Here is a 27,521-nt window from a genome sequence, read left to right as displayed (position 1 = left end):
GTCACTTGGGAGCTTCTGTGAAATAAAAAAATTAAAGTTGCACAAACCACTGAGACTGGCTGGTGTGTTCCAACCGAGTTGCATAAAGATGACTCTGTCCTGTTGCATACAAGAACTGAAAATTCTGCCTCGGCTGCACGTGATGTGAAGGAAACTTCTATCTGTTCGTCCGTCACAGCGAGCCTCATTTTCCAAGCTGAAAAAGGAGGAGGAAATCAGTCTATGTTGCTGAGATATTATCCTAATTTTAGTGATGCTTTTATTATTGTCATTTAATATTGCTTTGATTTACAGTCAGCTTCATCACTGAGGCGCAGAGCTGATAACAAAATGTCCACACTTCATTTATTCTTGCAACAATCACATTATGGTGTTCATGCATCCAATACCCATATCAAGCATCTCAGTAGTGCTTAGGTACTATACAAATTAGAATCTTGGTTTTACCTAACTATCTTTAGCTTGGCAAATGTTTCATTATTTTCTTGGAAGGAGATTTAACGTTACACCATGGAAAGCACCTTAATTCAAAAGATACAGTTTCTCATTAATCATTGTCCTTCAGATTTTTTCTTTTTTTTAACACCCTGCATCAAGAAAGGTCTAGACTATACTCTATGACTGCTGTTAATCCAATTAATCCATTCCAAACGTAAGAAAATTTTTAAGAAAAGAATCATTATTTTACCTTGGAAATTTCCATGAGCAAATGGGCATCTCACCCAAGAACCGTGGTTAGTTGTAAACTAAAAAGGGTTTAAAAAAATCATAATAATTAGCTACACCAATTTTCCCCAGTCTGAATTTCTGATTGCAATGGAGTGGTGAAAAAGGCTAAATCAGCTGAAGCTCTTCATCTGTAGGACTAGTTTTCTTAGCCAGAACAACAAGGCGGCATATAGGATTCATTAAGCCAATTAAAGAATAGGGGAACTATGCATTTAATATTATACACATTGGGATGTAGTTCCAAATAAACAACCATGATTGTGCTGTGAAGTGCCTTTCAGATATTCTAATAAATTGGGGGAAAGTGGGATTGCAGCAAGAGACTGCACTCCTGTCCTATGCACATTCATCATCATGTTTAGCTCCTTGGAGGAAAAGGTGGGATATAAATGCAATAAATAAATAAATAATGTTTATTATAACATTTATAGATAATTCCCATATGTACAGTTTTATTTTATTTATTATTATTAAGTTTCTTTATGCATGGGAGTTCTCCATAGATGAACCTTTGCACACATAATCAACAGGTGCAACCTGATCATTATTGGGATTGTAACAGAAGTGGAGGGTTAATTTAACCCTTCCCTCCTCTCCTCTCTTGGCCCTGAGGAAGATCCCTCTTCTTAAGCTGGATTTTGCATTGGGAGGAAATCCCCCATTGGGCTGCAATCCCCAAAATGATCAGCCCCTTGCCAAGCTGATGCTATCTGCATTTTTTAAAATGCAAAGATGCATCTCATTGGCCCTCAGACAAGTTCCCACTGAGGAACCCCAAACAGGAGGCACCGCTTGCTTGGCTCCATTGCGCCAGCGCTATCTGGACGTGGAGGTCGGCGACAGCAAGAGACGGCGGAGGAAGCGAGCAAGCAAGCAAGCCTCCTTCCCAACTGCACAGCTTTGGCCAAGGGCAATGCAAAGGCAGGGAGGGTGAGGCTGTGGGAGCCCCGTGGGGGCCCAGGCCATGGAGCACATGGAGCCAGGAATGACCGAGGGGGGTGGATCTCAACGACACTGCACACCCACGAGGAGGGACGTGGGGGAGCCTTTGCTTGGATGGCACCCCCCTGCCAGGGGGAGTCTTACCTTAATCTGCCCCCCTGCTTCAATTCTTACTGGACTCAGCTGGCGCCACCGAAAAGACCATGGACCCTCCACCGCCTTCAATTGGAATAGGATGCCTGGCAGCAACCGGAACAGCTGGAGCGCCGGTGAGAATGGCGTCTATGAGCAGGACTCACCCCTGCGGCAGGAGGCCAGTGTGCTGGTGCTGCCAGAGGGGCTTGACACTGTCAATGCCAGCAACCCCCTCACCAACTTCAGTGTCCCAGCCGCTGCCGCCACCGTCACAGGTACGCTGTGGCTCGCCCTCATCCAGCGGGGCAGCAGCTGCATCTTCTCCAAAAAGATCAACGCAGCCGCCAAGCAGGGGGCCGCCACCGTTATTTACAACTATGGCAATGGGATGGGGAAAGACATCCAGGCTATGACCCACCCTGCTTCTGCGAGACCAGCTGGTGCTGGGGAAAGCTTACTCGTATTTTGCCATCAGAGAAGCTGATCAGAAGTTCAATTGTGTTGAACTTGTAAATATAGAAGGAAAGAGACAGAACCAACCCACAGCTTTGTTGGGGGTAGCCTGAAATGTTTCTGCCACTCCAGGCGCCTGCACCACACTGTATTTTCATTGGAAGTTTGGTAATCACTGTTTTTTAGTAATGTTATTTGTTATTTAATTTTGTAAATTGTATGTTTTATGGAAGTATTCCTGTATTTGTTTTTTTCTTGTAAGCTACCTTGAGGGCCTTTTGGCCATAAGGCGGAGTATAAATAAATAAATAAATAAACAGGAGCAAACAGGAAATAATTCATAGGGTTTTGAATTGAACCACAGCAAGAACCAAAACACTGGCAGGTAGTGATGGGAAGAAATTTGATTCAGTTGACATTTAAAGCTGAATCTATCAAATTTGCACTTTCCAAAACATGAGAACCACAACAAGCAAATTTGCACTTATCCAAATTCTGCAATGCACTTTTCCAACCAATCAGTGTTTACAAAAATACATATATTAGGGGGAAGGGTGCATCAAAACGAATATATTAATGAAAATAACATACAAAAGTCCACTATATTAGGACATTGCTTGATAAAATGTGTACATTATTCAAAATTTCCTATAAAAATGTGCTTATTAGGAGAAATTTGCATTGAGATGCTGGAGAATTTTCATGAGGGTTTTTTCTGCTTACTCAAAAGTAGGGTTCTCCTTGTTCAATGAAGCTGCAATCCTAACCTTATTTAGGACTTTCTCTTGAGTAGACATAGGATTGCATTGTTAATCCTACAGAAGTATGTTTAGGATTGTCACATTATGTTTGGGCGCTCCTTCCTGGCAAGCTAAATAATTCAGATAGAACAATACACTATTCACAAAATCAATGCTCTTTGAACTGCTTCTCGAACCCTCTGTCGATACTTTACTAATGATGACCTTCTTGCATGTTTAACAGAGTCACTGAAGGGACAGGAAAAGAGAGGAGAAATCCCATGGCTTGCCTTTTCACAGGGCACAGCCATATGCTTCTGAATTTCTTCTCTTCTTCCCTGTGCATTAACAAATTACTGTAAACTGCCCAGAGAGCTTTGGCTATGGGGCGGTATATAAATAAATAAATAAATAAGTGGTGAGTAAAACGGGAAGTGAGAGGGAAATAATTATTTTCTGCCTGCATGTTGCAAAACAACAACAACACATAATTCATAACCTAGGATGGTGATCATTTAGGGCAGAGAAGGGAACCTCCAATCATCCCTGATCATTGGGCATGCTGGGATGGGAGCTGCAGTCCAACAGCATCTGGTGAGCTATAGGTTACCTGTCCCTGACCTAGAGGGCAGGCTGTAGCTCAGTTGTAGAGCAACTGCTTTGCATGCACAAGGTCCCAAGTTCAATCCCCAACATCTCCAGGTAAGATAAGGAGAGACCCATTTGAAATCCTGGAGAGCTGCTGCCAGTCAGTGACAATGCTGAGCTAGATGGACCGTTGGTCTGACTCAGTATAAGATAGCTTCCAATGTTCCTATGTTTCTGTGTAGGATATGATATCCTTAATAAGTAGAACAAATGGATGATTTATAAGGAAACAATTGATAAGGAAAAATATACCTTCATGCAAAGACTTGGATGTGCATCAACTCGAGAATATTTTACCTGTTTAAAAACAGAGCAATCAGATAGTTATTGGCAATATTAGCACCACATGCTTTTTAGAGGTTATGAAAGATTATTCATTAACACCGCAGAGATGTTCCTTACTGAACTGAAAACTAAACTGAATCCAAAGATTACTTGGTGCACCTTCAAAGCCCTATGCAGATGACATGTCTAGTGAATGCATGGAGGGAAAAGCAGTATCTGCTGGCCCTACTCCCAAACTTTGTGCGTGCATCCATCCTCTGAACAGACCTGATGTGCGTTCAGACTGCTCTGTACTTGTGTACAGCTTGTCTGCACAGAGGTAGGAATGCCCAACTATTTTATTCAGCCCACATTTTTAAGCAAAGCAACCTGATTGGGATGGGAAACAAGCAGGTCAAACTTGAAAATACAGGAGGGTAATTACGACTTGATAGGTATAACTGAAAATTGGTGGGATGACTCCCATGACTGGAATACAGCAATTGAAGGATACAACTTGTTCAAAAAGAACAGAAGGAATAAAAAGGGAGGTGGAGTCATGCTATATGTTAAAATTATATATATCCCTGCACAGAAATACAGAAAGATGAGCTTGGTAGCACCACCAAGAGTATCTGGATTAAAATTAATGGTGCAAGTAATAAAAGGAATGTGGTGCTTGGAGTCTACTACCAACCACCTAATCAAGGAAAAGACAAGAATGTAACTTTTGAAAAGCAAATAGCCAATGTTTCGAGGAGGCATGATGCAGTAGTAATGGGGGACTTCAATTATCCCGATATCTGTTGGTAGACAAATTCTGCCAAACACGGCCCCTCCAAGAAATTTCTGACTTGTGATGGAGATAACTTTCTCCTACAGAAAGTGGAGGAAGCAACCAGAGGATTGGCTATCCTGGACTTGATACTAACCAACAGAGATGATTTGGTGGATGAAGTGGCAGTTACGGGAACGCTGGGGGAAAGTGACCACACCATCCTTGAATTCTTGCTTTTAACAGAACAAAAGCTGAGAGAAGCCATACGCGCACCCTGGACTTCAGGAAAGCTGATTTTAATAAACTCAGAACAATTGTAAGTACGGTTCCATGGCAAGCCACACAAAGGAGAAAAGGAGTCCAAGATAGGTGGGAGTTTCTAAAAAGGGAAATTCTAAAAGTGCAATGGGAAGCAATTCCAACAAGGAAAAAGGGGGGGAAACAGTAGAAGAAGCCAATATGGCTTCACAAAAAGGTTAGAGATGACCTGAAAACAAAAAAGGACACATACAGGAAGGGGAAAGAAGGCCAGGCCACAAAAGAAGAGTACAGGCAGGTATCACGGAATTGCAGGGATGGTGTCAGGAAGGCTAAAGCTGAAAATGAGCTGAGGTTAGCGAGAGATGCTAAAAGCAACAAAAAAGCTTTCTTCAGGTATGTCCATAATACAAGACAGAGAAAAGAAATGGTGGCACAGCTACTCAATGAGGATGGCAAAATGACAAAAGATGACAAAGAAAAGGCAGATGTGCTCAATTCCTACTTTGGCTCAGTCTTCTCCCAAAAAAGAGGGCCTATGACCCTCCTGGGAAACATGAAGTAGGAGGGTCAGGATTGGACCTTGAGATTGATAGACAAATGATCAAGGAATACCTAATCACTTTGGACAAGTTCAAATTGGAAGGTCCCGATAAACTGCATCCTAGAGCATTGAAGGAACTGGCTGAAGAACTCTCAGAACTGCTGTCTATTATCTCTGTGAAATCGTGGAGGACCGGTGAAGTGCCGGATGACTGGAGGAGAGCTAATGTTGTCCCTATCTTCAAAAGGGGAAAGAAGGAGGAACCGGGGAACTACAGACTAGTCAGCCTAATATTAATCCCTGGAAAAACTCTGGAACAGATTATAAAGCAGTAATCTGTAAGCACCTTGGAAACAATGCAGTGATTACTAGCAGCCAACATGGATTTGGATGAACAAATCTTGCAAAAATAATCTTATCTCGTTTTTTGATCGGGTAACCTCCCTTGCAGACTGTAGAATGCTGTAGACATAATATATCTCGACTTCAGCAAAGCTTTCAACAAAGTGCCCCATGATATTTTGATTAGCAAGCTAGCTAAATGTGGGCTGGATGGAACAACTGTCAGGTGGATCCACAGTTGGCTCCAGAATCGTACTCAAAGAGTACTTATCAATGGTTCCTTCTCAAACTGGGTGGAAGTAATGAGTGGGGTATCACAGGGCTCGGTCCTGGGCCCAATGCTATTCAACATTTTTATTAACGGATGAGGAGGTACAGAGCATGCTTATCAAATTCGCAGATGATACAAAATTGGGGGGCACAGCAAATACCGTGGAAGACAGAAACAAAATTCAAAGGGACCTTGATAGGCTGGAGCATTGGGCTGAAAACAACAGAATGAAATTCAACAGGGATAAATGCAAAGTTCTACACTTAGGAAAAAGAAACCAAATGCACAGTTATAAGATGGGGGATACCTGGCTCAGCAATACGACATGTGAGAAGGATCTTGGAATTGTTGTTGATCACAAGCTGAATATGAGCCAACAGTACGATGTGGCTGCAAAAAAGCCAAATGCTATATTAGGCTGCATTAACAGAAGTATAGTTTCCAAATCGCGTGAAGTATTAGTTCCCCTCTATTCAGCACTGGTTAGGCCTCATCTTGAGTACTGTGTCCAGTTCTGTTCTCCGCACTTCAAGAAGGATGTAGACAAACTGGAACAGGTTCAGAGGAGGGCAATAAGGATGATCAGGAGACTGGAAACAAAGCCTTATGAGGAGAGACTGAAAGAACTGGGTATGTTTAGCCTGGAGAAGAGAAGACTGAGGGGAGATAGCACTCTTCAAGTACATGAAAGGTTGCCACACAGAGGAGGGCCGGGATCTCCTCTCGATTGTCCCAGAGTGCCGAACACAGACTAATAGGCTCAAGTTTCAGGAAGCCAGATTTTGACTGAACATCAGGAAAAACTTCCTAACTATTAGAGCCGTATGACAATGGAACCAATTACCTAGAGAGGTAGTGGGCTCTTCGACACTGGAGGCATTGAAGAGGCAGCAGGACAGCCGTTGGGAATGCTTTGATATGGATTCCGGCATTGAGCATGGGGTTGGACTTGATGGCCTTATAGGCCCCTTCCAACTCTACTATTCTATGATTCACACTTCCCACAATAATGCATGGATCAGAACATGTTTATCCTTCAGTTTTTGCACATCTCCAAATTTTGCAATACAGTTCTCAGCTCAAAAAAAGTACCATGCATATTAAATTGTGTATTTTAGATTAAAATTTATTTAAAAATGCCTCTTTTAGGATAAAGTGTACAAAATGTGTATTTTTAATATACATACAAAAAAGAGTATTTTGTGAACGATGCATACAAAAATAATGCTTTTTTTAAAAAAAATTGCAGGATTATGTGGAAACAGGAAAGAATGGACTTGTGAATGAACACATGTGAAACTGACCTGGATTAATCAGAAATAGAATGATCCATTCATCCCTATGCAAAGGTTCCATTGAGAAGGTAAAAAGAATGCACAGAGATCTAATATGGTGAAGCACTTGCAGTCCTGACCTACACCCTCCACGTGTTCCTTACATACATGGCATGTCATCTGCACTAGGATCAATTATACCTTCATGAAAATATTATTTATTTTACATTTATTTTTACATTTTCGCATCTCAGGTCACACCCTCCTAAGGCAACTTATATAAACAATTCAAACATTAAAGTAAAACATCTTATTCCAATTAAACTAAAGATGCAATCCAAACCATCTTTGAACTGGGTTCGGGGGAGGGGGTTGGATTAGATGGAGATGTCCCTCTGCCTAGCCCTCCCAGACTCCACCGGCATGGAGCTCCCCATTCTACCCACCCAAAAAAGTAGGTGGAAGTGTCACTGGCAGGATTCATGGTGGCAGCAGCCAGTGGAATGCCCCCAAATGGGGCATTCTGTGGATGGGAAAGGAAGGGGCTGAGCCAGCCCAGAAGCTATTGGATCTCAAGCTGGTCCCACTGCCATTATGTGACAGTGTCAGGCCCAGTCAGTCTACCATCTCCAGTCTCTGCTGCTCCATTAAGCACCACCGGGCACCAATCAAGGTTTAGATTGCACCTAAACCAAAGGTTCCCAAACTGTGGTCTGTGGACCACCAGTCTGTGAGTTTCATTCAGGTGTCCGTGGCATGATTGTAAAAAATACATTTAAAAATCTTACAGCACCTAGCACAGCACATTACAATTGCTACAACAAGCAGAACAATCATGAAATGCTCTGGCAAGACCTTCCACAATTTTCAAGTGGTTCATGGCGGAAAAGGTTGAGGACCACTGACCTAAGCCATTAAAAGAGTAGTTTAAACACATTTTACAGTCCAGCACAATGCTCATACAAAATCAAGTTAAACCATTTGCTTAAGAACAATTTGAAAACCAGCACCACCACAAACCATGTATTAGTCAAAACCTCAGCCCAGCCTCTCATCCACAGGCAGCTCAAATAGGTTTTCAGGGCCTGTTTAAAAGCCAAAACTGATGTGGACAAATGCATATCCCTTTGGAGGTACACCAAAAATATGGAGTCACCACTGAGAAGGCCCTACCAATCTAATCTTAATAGTGAGCCTTTGAGTAGGCAGTCATTGAAATAATCTGGCCCCAGATTGTTTAGGGCTTTTACAGTCAATACCTGCACTTTAAATTCATGTTTATGGATAACATGTGTGACAATCTAATTGCAGGCTTTTATGCTAGTTCTATTTGGGAATGTTTTACGATGTGACGCTAGCCTAAGCAGAGTTTGTTGGGAATTTGATACATTATTATTATTATTATTATTATTATTATTTATTAAATTTATATACCGCCCGACTAGCGATAGCTCTCTGGGCGGTGAACATAAAATAGTATAAAAATACAATGAATAACAAAATAATATTAAAATACAATCAACAATACAATAAACATTATTAAAATTAGATCAATGTAACTTAAAATGCTTCAGAGAATAGGAAGGTTTTGACCTGGCGCCGGAAGGAAAGCAGAGTCGGCGCCAGGCGTACTTCCTCAGGGAGACTGTTCCATAGTTCGGGGGCCACCACTGAGAAGGCCCTAGATCTTGTCATCACCCTCCGGGCCTCCCTGTGAGTTGGAACCCGGAGGAGGGCCTTCATAGCAGAACGTAGTGCACGGGCCGGTTCATATCGGAAGAGGCGTTCCGCAAGGTATCGTGGTCCCGCACCGTATAAGGCTTTATAGGTTAATACCAACACTTTGAATCTAGCCCGGAAACATATTGGCAACCAGTGCAAGCTGGCCAGAACAGGTGTTATATGCTCGGACCGCTTGGTCCTTGTCAGCAATCTGGCCGCCGCATTTTGCACTAGTTGTAGCTTCCGAACTGTCTTCAAAGGTAGCCCTACGTAAAGCGCATTACAGTAATCCAAACGTGAGGTTACTAGAGCATGTACCACTGATGTAAGGTCCTCTTTACTCAAATAGGGACGTAGCTGGGCTACCAACCGAAGTTGGTAAAACGCATTCCTAACCACCGAGGCTACTTGAGCCTCAAGTGAGAGGGAAGAGTCTAAAAAGACTCCCAGACTACGAACCCGGTCCTTTAGGGGGAGTGTAACCCCGTCCAGGACAGGGTATATATCCACCATCCGATCAGAGAACCCGTCCACCAACAGCATCTCAGTCTTGTCTGGATTGAGCTTCAGTTTGTTAACTCTCATCCAGTCCATTGTCGAGGCCAGGCAACGGTTCAGCAAATCGACAGCCTCACCTGAAGAAGATGAAAAGGAGAAGTAGAGCTGCGTGTCATCAGCATACTGATGACAACGCACTCCAAAACTCCTGATGACCTCTCCCAACGGCTTCATGTAGATATTAAAAAGCAGGGGGGACAAAACTGACCCCTGCGGGACCCCATATTGGAGAGCCCGCGGTGTCGAGCAATGTTCCCCAAGCACTACCTTCTGGAGACGACCCGCCAAGTAGGAGCGGAACCACTGCCAAGCAGTACCTCCAACTCCCAACTCCGCGAGCCTCTCCAGAAGGATACCATGGTCGATGGTATCAAAAGCCGCTGAGAGATCAAGGAGAATCAACAGAGTTACACTCCCTCTGTCTCTTTCCCGACATAGGTCATCGTACAGGGCGACCAAGGCTGTCTCAGTGCCAAAACCGGGCCTAAAACCCGATTGAAATGGATCTAGATAATCAGTTTCATCCAATAGCGCCTGGAGCTGGCCAGCAACCACCCGTTCCAAGACCTTGCCCAGGAATGGAACATTCGCCACTGGCCTGTAGCTGTTAAAATTGTCTGGGTCCAAGGAAGGCTTTTTCAGGAGTGGTCTCACCACTGCCTCTTTCAGACAGCCCGGGACCACTCCCTCTCGTAAAGAGGCATTTATCACTTCCTTGGCCCAGCTACCTGTTCCATTCCTGCTAGTTTTTATCAGCCAGGAGGGGCAAGGATCCAGTACCGAAGTGGTTGCACGTACCTGTCCAAGCACCTTGTCCACGTCCTCGAGTTGAACCAACTGAAGCTCATCCAACAAAACAGGACAAGACTGAGCTCCGGACACCTCACTAGGATCTACTGCTATAACTTGAGAGTCTAGGTCCCGGCGGATAAGATGATCAACGGCTACTAGTCATTATGGCTATATGCTACCCCCACATGCAGCAATATCATGCCTCTGAGCACCTGTCACTGGGGAACAGCAGGGAACAGCTGGTATTCTCATGCCCTGCTTGTGGACTTGGCCGCTGTGGGAAACAGGATGCTGGAACAGATAGGCCTTTGTTCTGATCCAGCAGGGCTCTTCTTATGTTCTTTTTATGTTCTCATTTTGTACTTAATTGGATAATGGAACAACCTGTAAGGGTTCATTCTGTGCAATGTAAAATTCTGGCAATACAGAAGATCCTTTATGTGACAGGCTAGAGTGGTACAATTAGATCTGTAATGAAATTTCATCAAAACTCAAAGGGCAGCATCAAACCAACTTGTCCCATAAGTGAAATATTTCCACTTGTGCAATGAAACGTACCCCTCCTCCCACAGTGCACCCCCTAACTCTGTTCCTCAGGTTTCCCCCAACCCTCCAGAACAGATTTGGGGAGGGCGCAGGAGCACCCAGTGAGTGGAGACTGGGTGAAAGTTCTGCTGCGCAAGTGGAAATCCTTGCACTGAATGAGGGCACCAAGTCCACCCGCGTCCTCAATTACTACAAAGAGAAACACTGCACCCAGACACATATTTGCTCAAACCATGCTTACTTTCTCTGGAGCAGCGTTTGAAGTGTTCTCTAAATCAACACATGGGTCATTAGTTTTCATCAGCTCACAAAGACTGACAGTAACCTGAACAGGACAGGCAGCTTCCCATGCCAGCGTTTGTGTGACTGGATTATAACTGATGCTGTCCCACAGGGCCTCGGTATCTAAAAAGCAACATATGAGGAAAATGAAGTACAATATATTGCTCAAATGTTCAAGATGCTGAACTCAGTTCTTCTCCAGTAGTAGCCAGCTGTAAGTGCCTACCATTCTGCTGGATAGGAGTGAGGTGTGACTCTGTTGCTATCAACTGTGAGAGGATAGGAGTGGGACTGTGTTCAGTCACTGCACTGTGGGAGGGGACCCAACATCATGTTTCTTTTTTCTGTTTCTTTTTTGAAAAGTGTGTCTATTATTTTGTTACAACAATATGCTATATATTCTGTAGAGTTATTTGTCTGTGTGTTCCCTATGGATATGGACACCTCCGAAGATATCATAACCAAGTTTGGCATGATGGTTCCTGAGATCAAGGAGCAGGTTTTTATCTATGCTTGGATACAGTTGGATGCCATTTTGAATCAAGATAGACTAAACCTTTCAAAACAACACTGATTTAAACCACTGATTTCAAAACTGCATCTTTTTTGTTTGTTTGTTTCAATACAGGCTACGAGGCTGCTATTAAACTATAACAACTTTAATAAACACTGGAGTACTTTCTCACGTTACCTATTTCACGTTACAACTTTTATGGGTGTGTACACAACATTTTGTGCATATTCTTAAAACTGTAATGTGCAGGCTGTCTGTCTGTCTGTCTGTCTATCTATCTATCTATTTATTTATTTATTTATTTCCCACCCTTCAACATTAGGTCCCAGGGTGGGTTTAATATTCAATATTAAAAACCATTAAAACATTCACAGGAATAGAGACGCACAGGCCAGGCAGCATGGCGGAGACACTTCTGTCCCCCAATACCTTCATGCCCCTCCCAACCCCAAAGCACCTGCTGCTTCGCTCTGCCCCTACAATACTGAACAAGTATTTTAGGTAACGTTCAAAAGTTCGGATACACATCTGTGGAAAATTCAGGTTACAATATGGATTGGATAACCTAAAGTAAACCATACTATCTGGGGTTTCATCCTCCTCTTAACAATTATTTCTGAAATAGCATAGCAACCATTCAAAAGAACAAAAAGCACATTTTACTTGCCATTTTTGAATGGGCACAACTGCATTCTCCGTGCATCAGAAATTGCTGGCCATGTCTGCAATCCAAACATGTAAATCCATTAGTTTAAATAGCTAGCTAATTTTAAATCTATTTTCAAATCAAATCTTGCCCGCAGCCCATCCCCTCTTTACTAAATACTGGACCATTTGGGACAACCTTTTTTCTTCTCTTTTAGCAGGGAATACTCGAGGAAGGGGGTTGCATGGAATCCTGACAAACTGAGCAGGATTTAAACCCACTCATCAGAGAGAATGCTCTTTTAATGAGCTCTTGCATTTTCTAGCCAGGTCACATGTCAAGCCATGTTGAAAATATTTACCTCAATACACAAGCAAGGTAGCAACTGAGTGTACTGTAAAGAAACTGATTTCATTAAGTCATTCCCTTGTATCTGAAATTGTAAAATAGGAGGCAATCAGTCAAGTATTTCTGCACAGAAAATGTTTTTTCAGAAAATGCACTGTTTTCGTATCATGGAGGATAAGGCTATCAATGGCTATTACTTATGATGGCTATATTCTACCTCTGTTGTTGGAGACACTATGCCTCTGAATACTAATTGCTTGGAATCACAAGTGGGGCAAGTGCTGTTGCCCTCAGATCCTCCCTTCAGGCTTCCCATTGGTTACTGTGAGAATAGGATGCTACCCTAGGTGGACCTTTGTCCTGATCGAGCAGGGATCTTCTTATGTTCTTTTGCTTTTAACACAGCAGCACTTCAAACCAGCTCAAGATTATTGCTTGAGTGCTGTTTTCAGAATACTTTCATGCAGTGGAGACTAGTAGCTCCGATGTCAGTGCAGCAGTGAATCCACACTGGGGTTTATTGTGAACTTTCAAGGAGCTGCCCAAGGTGCTGAAACCTATTCACAAAATAGGTTCTGAAGCTTGGACAGCTCATTGAAAGTTTCAACTAAAACCCAGAGTGGATTCACTACCCCACTTACATCGGAGCCACCAGTCTCCACTGCTTACAAGGCATTGTCAGCTTAAGCCCTCTTCAGATGTTCAATAAACAGGCTAAAATAACACATGGGGGAGGAATGAGACAGTTCTGTCCTCCCATCAGAAAGATGGAAGAAAGAGAAAGACAGAGGCTATGAAAACAGGGGGCAATGAATAAACAAAACATTTAGTACATCTGTCTTCCCTAGTATGGCCTCTTCATCAGGAACGTGCTGCAAAATGGTTAGCCTTTTGAAAGTCTTTTGTAATATAAGGAATTCCATATCATCCTGCTGTTTTCACTTTCTTGCAAATACTTACCAAGATGACTGGTTCCACATCCTCACAAACAAACCATCGGTGGCACAAACGAACATAATAATCTGTGCCTTGAACGACATCTGAAATATTCACGAAAATGGTTTTTCTTGCTCTGTCCACATCATAAGCCATTTTGCTAGCTGAAATTTGAAGGGGGGAAATTAAATATATTAACATATATTTATGTTCGCATTTTATACGAACAAGGATTTATACAAGTTAATATTAGAACTGGAATTCTATAACTAGAGGGAGGCGCTTCTCCTCTCTGAGGGAGGCTCGGAGGGTGGTGCTCCCCAGTGAAAGCCACCAGGTGCCTTCATTGACATATTTTTGGTGCCAGGTAAAGACTTATTTTGATAGATTATTTGTTTTCATTTTTAACAGTGTTCTAAGTCACTTGAAGACCTTCAGGTAGCAAGCAACTAACAAAACATTTTAACGGGATTGTAACACAACCTCCTTCCTCAGGTATTCCCTGATAAAATGGAGGAAAACTGTTATCCCAACACAGTCTGGTATTTACTAAAGAAAGGCCAGGCCGTCGACAAGATTTGATTTGAAAGGCCAAATACGGATCTTTCTGGTCCTACGTAAGAACTCTCCAAGGGTTGGCTCCCCCATCATTAACGGAGAAAGGTGTTCACCAGATTTTACCTTGTCTCATCTGGTATCTGATTGCTAGCCCATCCTTGACCATGCCCTCTACCACTATTCCTCTTGAACCTCATTTGTCTGATCTTTTTGGTATCTTGACCACTAGCCATTCTTAACTATGTTTTCTGCCTTGGATTCTTGTTCCTTGCCTTGTGACCCAACTTGTTTAGACCATGCCTTTGCCCCTAACCTCTCTAGACCCTGATGTAGGCTTTGTTAACCTTGCTGCTTCCTTGTAGCCCTTCTCCTGAGTCAGAAGAGACCTCCACAAGCTACCCTCCAACTGCAAGGGAAAACTATTTACAAAAATACCACACAACGATTAACCCACAAAATCCCACTAAGTAAGATGCATCACACTAGAGGTGCCTAGTCCAATTAATGTTTGATCAGAAGTAAATCCCTGTAAACTCATTGGGATTTACTCTCAAGCCAGTGTGTATAGGATTTCACCATGGAGTCCTATCATCTGCTCCCTGTCATAGGAAGAATGAATAATACTAGGAAAAGTATAAAGATAAAAATAAAAATTTCAGTACACAAAGACATCCAATCATGTTATGATCTCACATGAAAACAGTACATGTGGGTTAGTCACATGAACAAAAGGTGGGGTAGAAATCTAAGAACCTTTATAGCTTTTATTCATTATTAGGACCTGAAAGAAATCTAGGATTTTGTTCACAGACCCAAGTATTTCACATAGAGGTTGCTTTTTAAACTCCATTCTTGAGCATATTAGCAGTGGCCAATACACCATGCTCTTATATATATTGGCCTGGTTTGGATGTACTTTTAAACCATGGTTTAGCCTTATGAGAATGGGCTGCTGCAAGCCTTATGCTGGTGAGCTGCCACTCTCCGCTGCCCCAGTGCAGTCACAAGGAGATCAGGAGCTTCTGCTTCCATTTTAGATTAACTGCAGTTTAGCATTACATCTGGACCCTACATTGTGGTTAATCTTAATCATGGTGTTAAACAAAACACCATTTTGTGGTTGTTTAAAGCCAGCTTTTTAAACTATGGCTTGATGTTGGCTTGTTTCAACAAACCATAGTTAAGATTGATCACAGTTTGACAGGTTTGGATGACATGGCAAGATATAGTTAATGGAAGTAAATGGAATCAAAACCTTCAGAATTCCACTGTGTGACCAAAGCCAAAAGAGGAAGGGGGGAGTGTGAGTCCAAGGCTCTCCCAGCCCCATTCTCATCACACTGAACTATGGTTTAGCATTCATTCGAATCAGCTCATTAACTTGGAAGCAAGTTACACTGATTTCAGTAGAAAGTGTATAAATACATATAGTATTTACAAATTATCCTGAGTCATGGATAGTTCAGCATATTCTTAATATGTGGGTTTTGAAGTTCTGTAAGGGGAAGTTCTGTAAGGTGTAAAGAAATCACAGTGCACCAAGGATACTGTGCGTATGGACATTTGTAACACACAAGTTAAAACACAGTGTCAATTGTTGCCTTTTGTTCTAGTGCTCACCAGCCCTAGTTTACTAAAGCATACATTTCTATTCAAATTAGTTTCAAACTGCAGTTACCCGTATGATTAGTAGAATTCAGAAACAATGGCAGTGTTCTACATGTAGTGCATGTAATTTAGACCTCCTGGACCTCAGCTTACCAAAACAGACTGGAATATTTTTTCCCACATCACTGTTTCTGCAATCTGCAAAACACAAAACAGATTGTTAATTTTCTTGGGAAGTCCTCTCGAGGCCTGACCATGGACTAATAGAAACTGTTTAGTTGTATTTAATTGACACAAACATGAGTGGAGCGTCAGATATAAATAGCTGACTCTCTTCTATCTGAGTGAGAACTAGGAAGGCAAAATATTCTTGCCACTTTTTATTATTATTATATTTTATATCCCACCTTCCTCTATGGAACTCAAGGTAGCATAGATAGCTCTCTTCCCCCTTCCCCAATTTTATCCTCACAACTACACTGCAAAGTAGGTTAGGCTGAAAGATGATGATCAGCCCAAGGCCATCCAGCCAGCTGAGAGGGGATTTAACTGAACTGGGATCTCCTATGTCCTAGTCTAACACTTTCACCACTATACCAAAACCCACTCTGATTTTGCACCTCCTGTGTGAGTGTGTGAAAAAAATAGAGAAAGGGGGACTGCCTTACATTGGGACACATTAAATGGAGGAGATAGGTGGTGGGCAGGGAGTGTGGTACCTGTGTAGTTCCTGCACAGGGTGAGAGCCTGGCAGTGAACTGAATGATAGCAGAAAGTCGCCAGATCCCTTCAGAGTGAGAATCTGTAACTGGCAGAAGCCTGGCCCTCCCTGGGTGTGAGACAGAGGGGGAATAGATGTGCCCTGTGTGAAAAATATTGAGTGGGTATGACTGTTCCTAATTCTCACAGAAGCCTACTGGGATAATTGGCTCCAGCAGGTTTTGTTGGTGGGCTCGTGTTGGGTCCATATCAGGTGTTTAGGAGAAGATTTAGTACGGACGAACATGGGTGATGCCACCCCAATTTCAGTGATTATGGGCAGAGGGAAATATAGCCATGGGGAGGTGGTGAATTACTCCATTGCATCCTCAAGTAGCCGTCCAGTGGAGCTTTTCCATATTGTCAGGGGTCTGTTGACATCAACTCCAGAAAATGGAGTTTTAGACCCTTCAGAGGCCCACTGTGAATTGTTTGCAAGGCACTTTGAGGGTACAGTTGCTCGCCTCTGTAGCAGTCTTGATGCCCCATCCACATCTACTTTAGTCCCCAATGAGGTGTCCAGTGCAACATCTGCTGCAACTTCTTGGGAACGGTTTCAGTTGATGTGGCCTGATGACATGGACAAGGTGCTTGCAATGATGCAGCCAGCAATATGACCTCTTAACCCTTGCCCTTCTTGGCTTATTAAAGCTTGCTGAGGGGGTTGACCGAGTGGATCCAGGGTGTGGTCAACATATCAATGCAGGACAGAGTGGTTCCAGCCGCCTTGAAAGAGGCAGTGATCCGACCACTCCTGAAAAAGCCCACTCTGGACCCATTGGTTTGTGACAACTACCGACTGGTTGCAAATACCCCCTTTTTAGGTGATTGAGAGGGTTGTGGCACAGCAATTGCAGGTACTCTTGGATAAAACAGATTATCTTGACCCATTCCAGTCTGGGTTCAGGCCTGGTTATGGGACTGAATCGTCCTTGGTCACCCAGATGGATGACCTTTATAGGGAGAAAGACAGGGGGAGTGTGACCCTGTTACTCTTACGTGATCTCTCAGCGGCTTTTGATACCACTGACCATGGTATCCTTCTGGGCTGACTTGGTAAAATGGGTATTGCAAGCACTGTTTTACAGTGGTTCCGATCCTATCTCCAAGGTCGTTCTCAAAAAATAGCATTGGGTGATTGTCTTTTGGCCCCCTGGCAGTTGTGCTGTGGGGTGCCGCAGGGTACCATCTTGTCCCCCATGCTGTTTATCATCTATATGAAGCCCTTGTGTGAGGTCTTCAGGAGATCTGGGGCTAGGTGTCAGCAGTATGCTGACAATACCCAGCTCTGTTTCTCTGTAACATCTGAATCAGGAGAGACCGTACAAGCCCTTGGCCGCTGCCTGGACTCCGTGGTGGGCTGGATGAGGGCCAATAAACTGAGTCCGAATCCTAGCAAGACGGAGGCACTGTGGGTCGGTGGTTGCCAAGTTCAGATAATTGGTCAGTTGCCTACTTTGGATGGGGTCGTACTCCCTCTGAAAGAGCAGGTCCATAGTCTGGGGGTGCTCCTGGATCCAACTTTGTCTCTAGAGGCCCAGGTGACCTCCTTGGCTAGGAATGCTTTTTATCAGCCTCGACTGGTCAGACAGCTGCGGCTGTTTCTAGACCAGGATAGCCTGACCACTGTTGTCCATGCACTGGTAACTTCCAGGCTGGATTACTGTAATGCGCTCTATGTGGATCTGCCCTTGAGGTTGGTCCAGAAGTTGCAGCTGGTGCAAAATGCAGCGGCGAGACTGCTCACTGGGGCATTTGCTACTGAGCCAAGTTCAAGGTTCTAGTTTTGGTGTACAAAGCCCTATATAGCTTGGGACCAGGATACCTGAAAGACTATCTTATCCATTTTATACCCAGTCAATCACTGGTCTCTGCAGGAGACAGCCTCCTGCAGATACCACCTTATCAGGAGGTCTGTTCTGCACAACATAGGAAATGGACCTTTAATGTGGCGGCACCTACCCTTTGGAATTCCCTCTCTTTAAATATTAGGAAGGTACCATCTCTGTTATCTTTTCGGTGCCTATTGAAGACTTTGCTCTTTCAACAAGCCGTTTAAGTTGAGACCTATCCCAGTCTGAGTCTGTGTTGGAATTGCTTTTTAATATGTTTTTAAACCTTTTTTTTAAAAAAAACAATGTTTCTAACCCTTTTTTAAAGTTGTCTTTAAAGCTTTTAAAAATGTTTTTAAAGTTGTTTTGTTTTAATGTATTTTAAGGTGTGTTTTTATGATGTTTTAAAGTGTTTTTAGTGCTTTTGTTTGCAGCCCTGGGCTCCTGCTGGGAGGAATGGCGGGATATGAATCAAATAATAAATAAATAAATAAATAAAATGACATTATGAAATGCACTGTCCATCTTGATGACAATTGATATCCATGTACACATATTTGTTTTTATTTTTTAAAAAATGGATTTATGCTATCAGGTACATTTGAAATGTTTATGCCCTTTTCCCCAGACTATTTCTAATTTGATGTACTTATAGGACCCACTGGCACTGATTCATCAGTTCTGATTTACATGCTTATCCCTCCCACCACTCCATCCCCACACATAGGCATGCCCCATTCTCTTCTATGAGAGGGCAATGAATACATACTCTGGAGGAATAGTAATATTTATGAATATTGCCACCCTTACCCTCAGCCACACAGGGCTATAGGCATTGACATGTGAAATGTGAGACACATTTCAGACAATATTTCATGATGTGAACAGCCTTGGAAGGTCTGTGCATGCTCAGGATTCTGAATTATAGTAACAGGTCAATATGACTTGACACAAAACGTTGTTCAGATTTCATAGTAAATAATATATGAGTCTGATTCAGAATCTGATATAAAAGGGTATTTCGCACCATTCATATGTCAATATATCTGTTTTCTCTTCTAGATCTTCTTTATAAAATATGCAACCTATGGAATTTGCTTCCACAAGTTGGGGTGATGGCCATCAATTTAGATGGCTCTTAAAGGGTGTTAGCCTTATCCTCCATGGATTTGTCTGTTGATGGCTATTAGTCATCCTGATGATATATTACCTCCAGGATCACAGGCAGCATGCTTTTGCATACCAGTTGTTGGAGAATGTCCCATAGGCTGTGGGTCCCATACACTGTGGTTTAGTGGTTAGAGTTTTTGGACTGGGACCTGAGAGACCAGGGTTCAAATCCCACTTTCAGCTATGAAACTCATTGGGTGACCTTAGGCCAATCACAGTCTCTGAGCCTAACCTACTTCACAGGGTTGTTGTGCGGATAGAATTGGGGGGGCATGTTTGTATGCCACCTTGAGCTCCTTGGAGGAAATGTGGGGTATAAATGTAAGAACTAACAATAAACTGTGGGAAACAGAATGCTGGACTAGATAAGCCTTTGGTATGATCCAGTGCTTATGTTCGTAAGACACCCCATGCACCCATGAATCTCAAAATACCGTTTGTTTCATAGTTAGCAAGAAACAGTTTTGCCACATACTTCTTAAAAGCAGAGCTTGGAAAAGTTACTTTTTTGAACTACAACTCCCATCAACCCCAGCCAGTATGGCCACTGGATTGGGCTGATGGGAACTGTAGTTCAAAAAAGTAACTTTTCCAAGAGCTGCTTAAAAGTCTGTTTACGATTTATTGACAGGTATTTCTCCTATAAAATTAAAAGCAATCAAGCAGTAAACTGAAATACTAAATTTGTTAGTGTTACACATTAGGTCAAACTGTAAAGCAGCTAGAAACAGTTTGCTGCTCTTATCTACCTGCACTATTAAGCAGGAAAGTGAAACAGAATATACTTCCCAAAAAGAAATGCATGAATGAATCAGGTAGTTGCTTTGGATGCAATTACTAAAGTGAAATTTTGCAGTAAGTTCTAATCTTTGGTTATACCTTACTGGGAAGCAGTTTAGGGTCAAACCTGAAGTGATGCTAAATGCATCATTAGAAACTATATCAGTTTTTTAAAAGAAAAATGGCAGGTGTGGGGGTGGTTTTCATCAGGCCTACAGAAGGGAGGCTTAACTCTGTCCTCCTCAGCCATTATGCCAACAAAAATGGTTCCTCCCATACTGCTATTAGTCTTATGTAAAATCCTTCCAGTGCAGCCCAATTTCAATTCAACATCAAGTAGCAGGAAATCTGTTTCCGTTGATACAGATGTTAGTGTGTGTGGTTTGTTTTATAGTTTAACTTTTTAAAAAAAATCTAATAAGTGTGGTCTGATATTATGAATGGATTTAATATGGTCTTTGAGGATGGTCTCAAAAACTGGTGAAGAATTTTTTTAAAATAAATATTTAATAAAAATAAATAAAAAGGGGTGGCATTTTTTCCTAAGGCTAACAGCAGTGCAGAGGAGATGATTTTCATTAGGATCAACAGTTGGGGAGGGGAAGGTAATAGTGTTTCAGAATTGGCTTAAAGCCAAATATATGTAACATGAAAACCTTTGTGTAACTGGATGCTTTTATTGCTAATTACATGGTTCTCTTCTTTTATCCAGAGGATATCTGTGAATAAAAGGGCATGCTAGAGGCTTCTAACTTGGAAATTCAAAATAAGAGCAGGTGGACAGAGGTCCCTTACACTACGGATATGCAAATCTGTCTATTTCAGTTTTTATCCGTTTCTAAAAATGTTCCCATCTTAAATTCAGTTTTACACATTTTCACATCAGTTCACATTTTTTAAAGTCCTCATGAAAATTTATCACTATTTTTGTACAAATCTCCATTTTTGCATTAATGACATCTTCCACAGCCCACCCACCCACAAGATCATCATTTTTATAAAAGCATATTCCAACCTTCAACATAATATTCTTGATTCCTTTGAACTCCACAGTAATTAGGAATCGTCTTCATGGACACATGGAGATGTTGTCCTGCACTGACTTCAAAGCAATTGAACTGCACTTTCACCTGTTTGGAATTCATACCAAAAATCAAGGCAACTGTAAGTGATTTCCAGATCATGTTGGAAGGGTTACAACATGAGATTAGACAGAGGTTTTCATTGGTTCCACTGGGATGAATTGTTCAAACCTGCAAAAACCTATATACTTTCTATATACTCACATAATTTAATAATCAAAGGAAAGGCACATTGGCAATCTTTAGGAGGAACTTCCAGGGAAATGTTTACTTACTGAAAAGAGAGAAAGACCTCAATGGATGACTGAAGAAACTCTTAAAATGGTTAAAGAGAGAAGGAAAGCAAAAGCAAAAGTAGATAGAAACACGGTCAGAACCTTAAATGCAACAATACAGCGACTAGTATGTAGGGACAAAGAGAACTATTACAATTGTTACTGTACAGAAACAGAAGAGGACAACAAAAAGGGTAGAACAAGAGCCCTATTCCAAAAGATTAGAGAAATGAAAGGGAAATTTAAACCAAGAGTAGAGATGTTGAATAATCAACAGGGGAACACACTGACTGACCGAGATGAAACAAAAGGAAGATGGAAGCAATACACTGAAGAACTCTATAAAACAGATGCCAGGATGACAGATTCATTCATGCAGGAACCATATGATGAAGAACCAGAAATTTTAGAATGCGAGGTGAAAGCTCCTCTTAAAATACTTGGAAGAAACAAATCACCAGAAACAGATGGCATATCAATAGAGTTGCTACAAGCTACTGAGACTGAATCTGTCCAAATTTTGACAGAAATTTGTCAAGAAATATGGAAAACTAAACAATGGCCCATAGACTGGAAGCATTCAATATACATTGTAGGGACATTGATCGGGTCACTAGCTTAGTAGATGGTGGAAATGCTGTAGATGTCATCTATCTAGATTTCAGCAAAGCGTTTGACAAAGTCCCCCACGACCTTTTGATTAGCAAACTGGTCAAATGCGGACTAGATGGAAATACTGTCAGGTGGATTCACAACTGGTTGGAAAACCGTACTCAAAGAGTGGTCGTCAGTGGCTGTGCTTCCGACTGGAAGGAGGTTTCAAGTGGAGTGCCACAGGGCTCTGTCCTGGGGCCGATACTCTTCAACATTTTTATCAATGACTTAGATGATGGGGTGGAGGGAAGCCTTATGAAGTTTGCGGATGATACGAAACTGGGAGGGATAGCTAACACAATGGAAGACAGGAATAAAATCCAAAGGGACCTGGATAGACTAGGAAATTGGGCTGAAATTAATAAAATGAAATTCAATAAAGACAAATGCAAGATTCTGCATTTAGGCCACAAAAACAAAATGCATGGGTACAGGATGGGAAATACCCGGCTTAGCAGTAGTGCGTGTGAGAAGGACCTTGGAATTGTAGTGGATCGCAAGTTGAACATGACCCAGCAGTGTGATGCTGCGGCAAAAAAGGCAAACGCAGTTTTGGGCTGCATAAACAGAGACATAGTTTCCAGGTCGAGGGAAGTAATAGTCCCACTATATTCTGCATTAGTCAGGCCTCATCTGGAGTACTGCGTTCAGTTCTGGGTGCCTCATTTTAAGAAAGATATAGACAAGTTAGAGCGGGTTCAGAAGAGGGCGATGAGGATGATAGCCGGTATGGAGAACAAGTCTTATGAGGAAAGGTTGAAGGAACTTGGCATGTTCAGTTTGGTGAAGAGAAGGCTGAGGGGTGACATGATTGCACTCTTTAAGTACCTGAAGGGCTGTCACATAGAGGAGGGTACAGATTTGTTCTCTGCTGCCCCAGAGGGTAGGACTAGGTCTAATGGTTTTAAATTGCAGGAGCGTAGATTCAGACTGGACATTAGAAGGAACTTCTTGACAGTAAGGGCAGTTCAGCAATGGAACTGACTGCCTAGGGAGGTGGTGGGATCCCCTTCGCTGGATGTCTTCAAGCAGAGGCTGGACAGCTATCTGCGGGAGATGCTCTAGCTGTGGATTTCCTGCAGTGAGCAGGGGGTTGGACTCAATGGCCTACAAGGCCCCTTCCAACTCTATGATTCTATGATTCTATGATTCTACATCCCAATTCCAAAGAAAGGGGATTCCAGGGAATGCAGTAATTATCGAACTATTGCCTTAATATCCCAAGCAAGTAAAGTAATGCTTAAGATTCTACAACAAAAGCTCTTACCAGATATGGAGCAAGAAATGCCAGACCTCCAAGCTGGATTTAGAAAGGGAAGAGGCACCAGAGATCATATCGCAAACATACGTTGGATAATGGAACGGACCAAGGCATTTCAGAAGAAAATCACCCTGTGCTTTATAGATTACAACAAAGCCTTTGACTGTGTAGATCATGAAAAACTATGGAATGCTTTAAAAGAAATGGGGCTGCCACAGCATCCAATAGTCCTGATGTGCAACCTATACTCTGGACAAGAGGCTACTGTAAAGACAGAATATGGAGAAATTGATTGGTTCCAAATCAGAAAAGGTGTGAGACAGGGATGCATTTTATCACCCTATTTGCTTAATCTATACGCTGAAGATATCATACGGAAAGCAGAATTGGACCAAGATGAAGGAAGTGTGAAAACTGGAGGGAGAGATATCAATAATTTAAGATCTGCAGATGATACCATACTACTAGCAGAAACCAGTAATAATTTGAAATGAATGCTGATAAAAGTTAAAGAGGAAAGCACAAAAGCAGGACTACAGCTGAACGTCAAAAAGACTAAAGTAATGACAACAGAAGATTTATGTAACTTTAAAGTTCACAATGAGAACTCTAAACTCGTCAAGGATTATCAATACCTTGGCACAGTCATTAACCAAAATGGAGACAATAGTCAAGAAATCAGAAGAAGGCTAGGATTGGTGAGGGCAGCTATGAGAGAAGTAGAAAAGGTCCTCAAATGCAAATATATATCACTGAACACCAAAGTCAGGATCATTCAGACCATGGTATTCCTGATCTCTATGTATGGATGTGAAAGTTGAACAGTGAAAAAGGTGGATAAGAGAAAAATCAACTCATTGAAATGTGGTGCTGGAGGAGAGCTTTGCGCATACCATGGACTGCGAAAAAGACAAATGATTGGGTGTCAGAACAAATTAAAGCAGAACTGTCACTAGAAGCTAAAATGATGAAACTGAGGTTATCATACTTTGGACACATCATGAGAAGACACGATTCACTAGAAAACACAATAATGCTGGGAAAAACAGCAGGGAGTAGAAAAAGAGGAAGGCCAAACAGGAGGTGGATTGATTCCATAAAGGAAGCCACAGACCTGAACTTACAAGATCTGAACAGGGTGGTTCATGACAGATGCTCTTGGAGGTAACTGATTCATAGGGTCGCCATAAGTCGTAATCGACTTGAAGGCACATAACAACAAATCTTCAGATTTCAAGTGCACAGCTAAAATGCAATGTAGAAAAGTTAAAGTTCTGACAATTGCTCTGATTCAGTGATTCCTTGTGAATATGGGGGCAGTTCTAGCCCTTCCACTGAAGCGAGCTGAGACGACCCACATGAAAAGGAACTCTGAGTACACATGACGGCATGCTCAGAGATTTGGATTATGATAAATAAGTACCATTCACTGAAATCACATGTTAATCTTGCATCAGTATTGCAACCAATGAGAATGCATGTATTAGAACTAGGGATGGAAAAATTCAATTTCTCTCAGTTTCTCATTTTTCCATTCTTAACTTGAGTTCTCCGCAATTTGTGATTTATTTATTTTTTTTAAAAGCTCATGAAAATTCTTCAGCATTTTAGTGTGCATTTCTCCTAATAAACACATTTTTATTTGCAGTTTTGACTAATATACACATTTTTGCAAGCAATTTCTTCTAATATGCATTTTGTATATTATTTTCACTAATATATTCATTTTTATGCACACTGTCACCTAATATATGCATTTTTGTAACATTGCTTGATTAGAGAACTATATCACAAAATTCAAATAAGTTTCAAATTTCAAAGGATCGCTGTGTTTCAGCTCTCATATTGTTTTGGAAAGTGTGAATTTCAAATGCTTCAAATGCAACTAATTGAATTTGTCCCCCATCTCTAATTAAAGCTTAGATTGGATTGGACTGCATATGAGCATTGACCCTGATTCAGTTCTATTTGCAGGATAACAATTACCCTTAATATGAATGCACATCCCCATGTGCATCAAAAACTATTCATCCAGCTTATTCAAAGGGTCTCAGATGTGCCTAATGATGTGGATGGGAATTCATATGCCCAGCTGCATTCACATCGGCTACATGTGCAGAGGACTGCTTCCCTGTGTGGATCTTGCCCATTTGGGGCAATGATCAACACTCTAGCTACAAATCAGCATGGAGACCAGGGTTCTCAAAAGGAATGTTGGCACGCCAGTAAAAAACTTTCCATGAATATATTCACTATAAAGACCTTTTAAAAGTACATTGCCAGATCAAAATTCCAAGGTCACTTTCAGATGACCAGTTTTCTGAGCATTCATCCTGATCAGTCTTGCCCAACATTTGCAGGAAGGTTATAAGACATCCACTATTAGTTTCTCATGGACTGTGTTTTTTTAAGGATGGCTTTTTAAATGAAGGCATCTGGGAACAATGGCATGAAAAAACCTCAGCCCCCACACACAGCCATGATGGTGCTTTCGTAATATCGAGGCAAACACACATCACAATGTCTTTTTGAGACAGACGTTAACCAGTCTGTTAATCTGGTAACAATTACAATCAAACGCTTGCTCCTCTTTTATCAGAGCTGTGGATCATATTTCAATAGTTTCAGTCTCACTTTTTGCCAGCAGCTATTCATTGGTCCATTTATTACTAAGGCAAGGAGCCACGATGCAAGAAGTGGCCAGGGTAGCCAAATAGCACTCTAGCTGCTGTTTTATATAACTAATTCTAACTATCGTTATATAATTCTGATATATAATGTTAGCTTTTCCCTAAGATCTCAAAACTGTAATGATCTGACCATAAAAATTAAGCATTTACCTTCTTTCCAGCAAGCCGTCCATGTACATTCTTAGAGATTTTCACGTTCACACATTGAGACTTCTGTGTGTCCATTGAGAAGGAACAAATTTCCATTCCATGGACATTTTCTACAAAAAAATTAGAAATATCTGCAAGTCCTGCACTGTGCTACATTTTTAAAAGAAACAAGTACAGTTGCCTGTGGGGGAATATATTAGCCATATCCAGTAGAATATAGGGGAAAAGAAAAAGAAAAAAAAATACAAATGAACCACAGAGATAAAAAGCCAAACTACAAGAAAAATCTCCTGTGTGGTCTTTTACTAGGAAGCAAACCTCAATGAATTACATGCATCACAATAGCTATAGTGGCAGACAGAATCAGGTAAAATATATATATATATATAGTTTGAAATGTTGGGAAAGCAAAGTTACACACCACTCTTTCATAAACAAAGTATGTTGCTTTGGCCTGGTTCACATGGTAAGCCAAACTATGGTTTATTGGGCCCAGACAAACATGTGGGCCCCTGGAAAGGAACTTGCACCCACTTTGCTTCTTTCTGGTCCTTTTTGCTCTCCTGCTGCACTGAGCTAAGCCAAGGGTTGGCTTATTTATTTACCTATAGGAATACAGTAGGGCCCCACTCATACAGCGGGTTACATTCTGGACCCCCGCTGTAAAGCGAAAACCACTGTAAAGCAAAACTCATTGAATGGAATGGTGCACGATGCCCGAAAACCACCGTAAAAGTGGAACAAGCACTGTATGAGTGGGGCTTTAGTCTAATTGCATCTAATTGAGACCGCTGTATTAGCGAATCACTGTAAAGTTAAGTGCCGTAAAGTGGGGCCCTACTGTATTCATAAACCCCCAAGTCATAAAAAATATCAAGGCAGTGTACAGTAAATTCATTAAAAGATCATAAAACCTCAAAATCTTAACAATATAGAATCATAAAATATTGAACAAATGGCTAACACTCAGTCAAATTAGT

At 41.8% G+C, this 27,521-nt stretch overlaps 1 protein-coding gene across 1 annotated transcript in view; it reads right to left on the bottom strand.

Moving 5' to 3' along the window:
* IL17REL (interleukin 17 receptor E like) overlaps nucleotides 1-27,521 on the bottom strand; it is an 87,822-nt gene that overhangs the window by 21,394 nt on the left and 38,907 nt on the right. Inside the window, exons 4-13 of the mRNA XM_061637853.1 lie at nucleotides 26,542-26,651; nucleotides 21,445-21,559; nucleotides 16,042-16,086; nucleotides 13,747-13,886; nucleotides 12,800-12,871; nucleotides 12,460-12,514; nucleotides 11,238-11,401; nucleotides 3,900-3,944; nucleotides 689-746; nucleotides 48-196 (exon numbers count right to left, since the gene is read on the bottom strand). Of these exons, the coding sequence (XP_061493837.1) occupies nucleotides 48-196; nucleotides 689-746; nucleotides 3,900-3,944; nucleotides 11,238-11,401; nucleotides 12,460-12,514; nucleotides 12,800-12,871; nucleotides 13,747-13,886; nucleotides 16,042-16,086; nucleotides 21,445-21,559; nucleotides 26,542-26,651 (953 nt within the window). The remainder of the gene's footprint in view (nucleotides 1-47; nucleotides 197-688; nucleotides 747-3,899; nucleotides 3,945-11,237; nucleotides 11,402-12,459; nucleotides 12,515-12,799; nucleotides 12,872-13,746; nucleotides 13,887-16,041; nucleotides 16,087-21,444; nucleotides 21,560-26,541; nucleotides 26,652-27,521) is intronic.

Source organism: Rhineura floridana, chromosome 8 (assembly GCF_030035675.1).
Source record: "Rhineura floridana isolate rRhiFlo1 chromosome 8, rRhiFlo1.hap2, whole genome shotgun sequence".
In the NCBI taxonomy this organism is placed as follows: Eukaryota; Metazoa; Chordata; class Lepidosauria; order Squamata; family Rhineuridae; genus Rhineura; species Rhineura floridana.
This window is presented reverse-complemented; position numbering and strand designations above follow the sequence as displayed.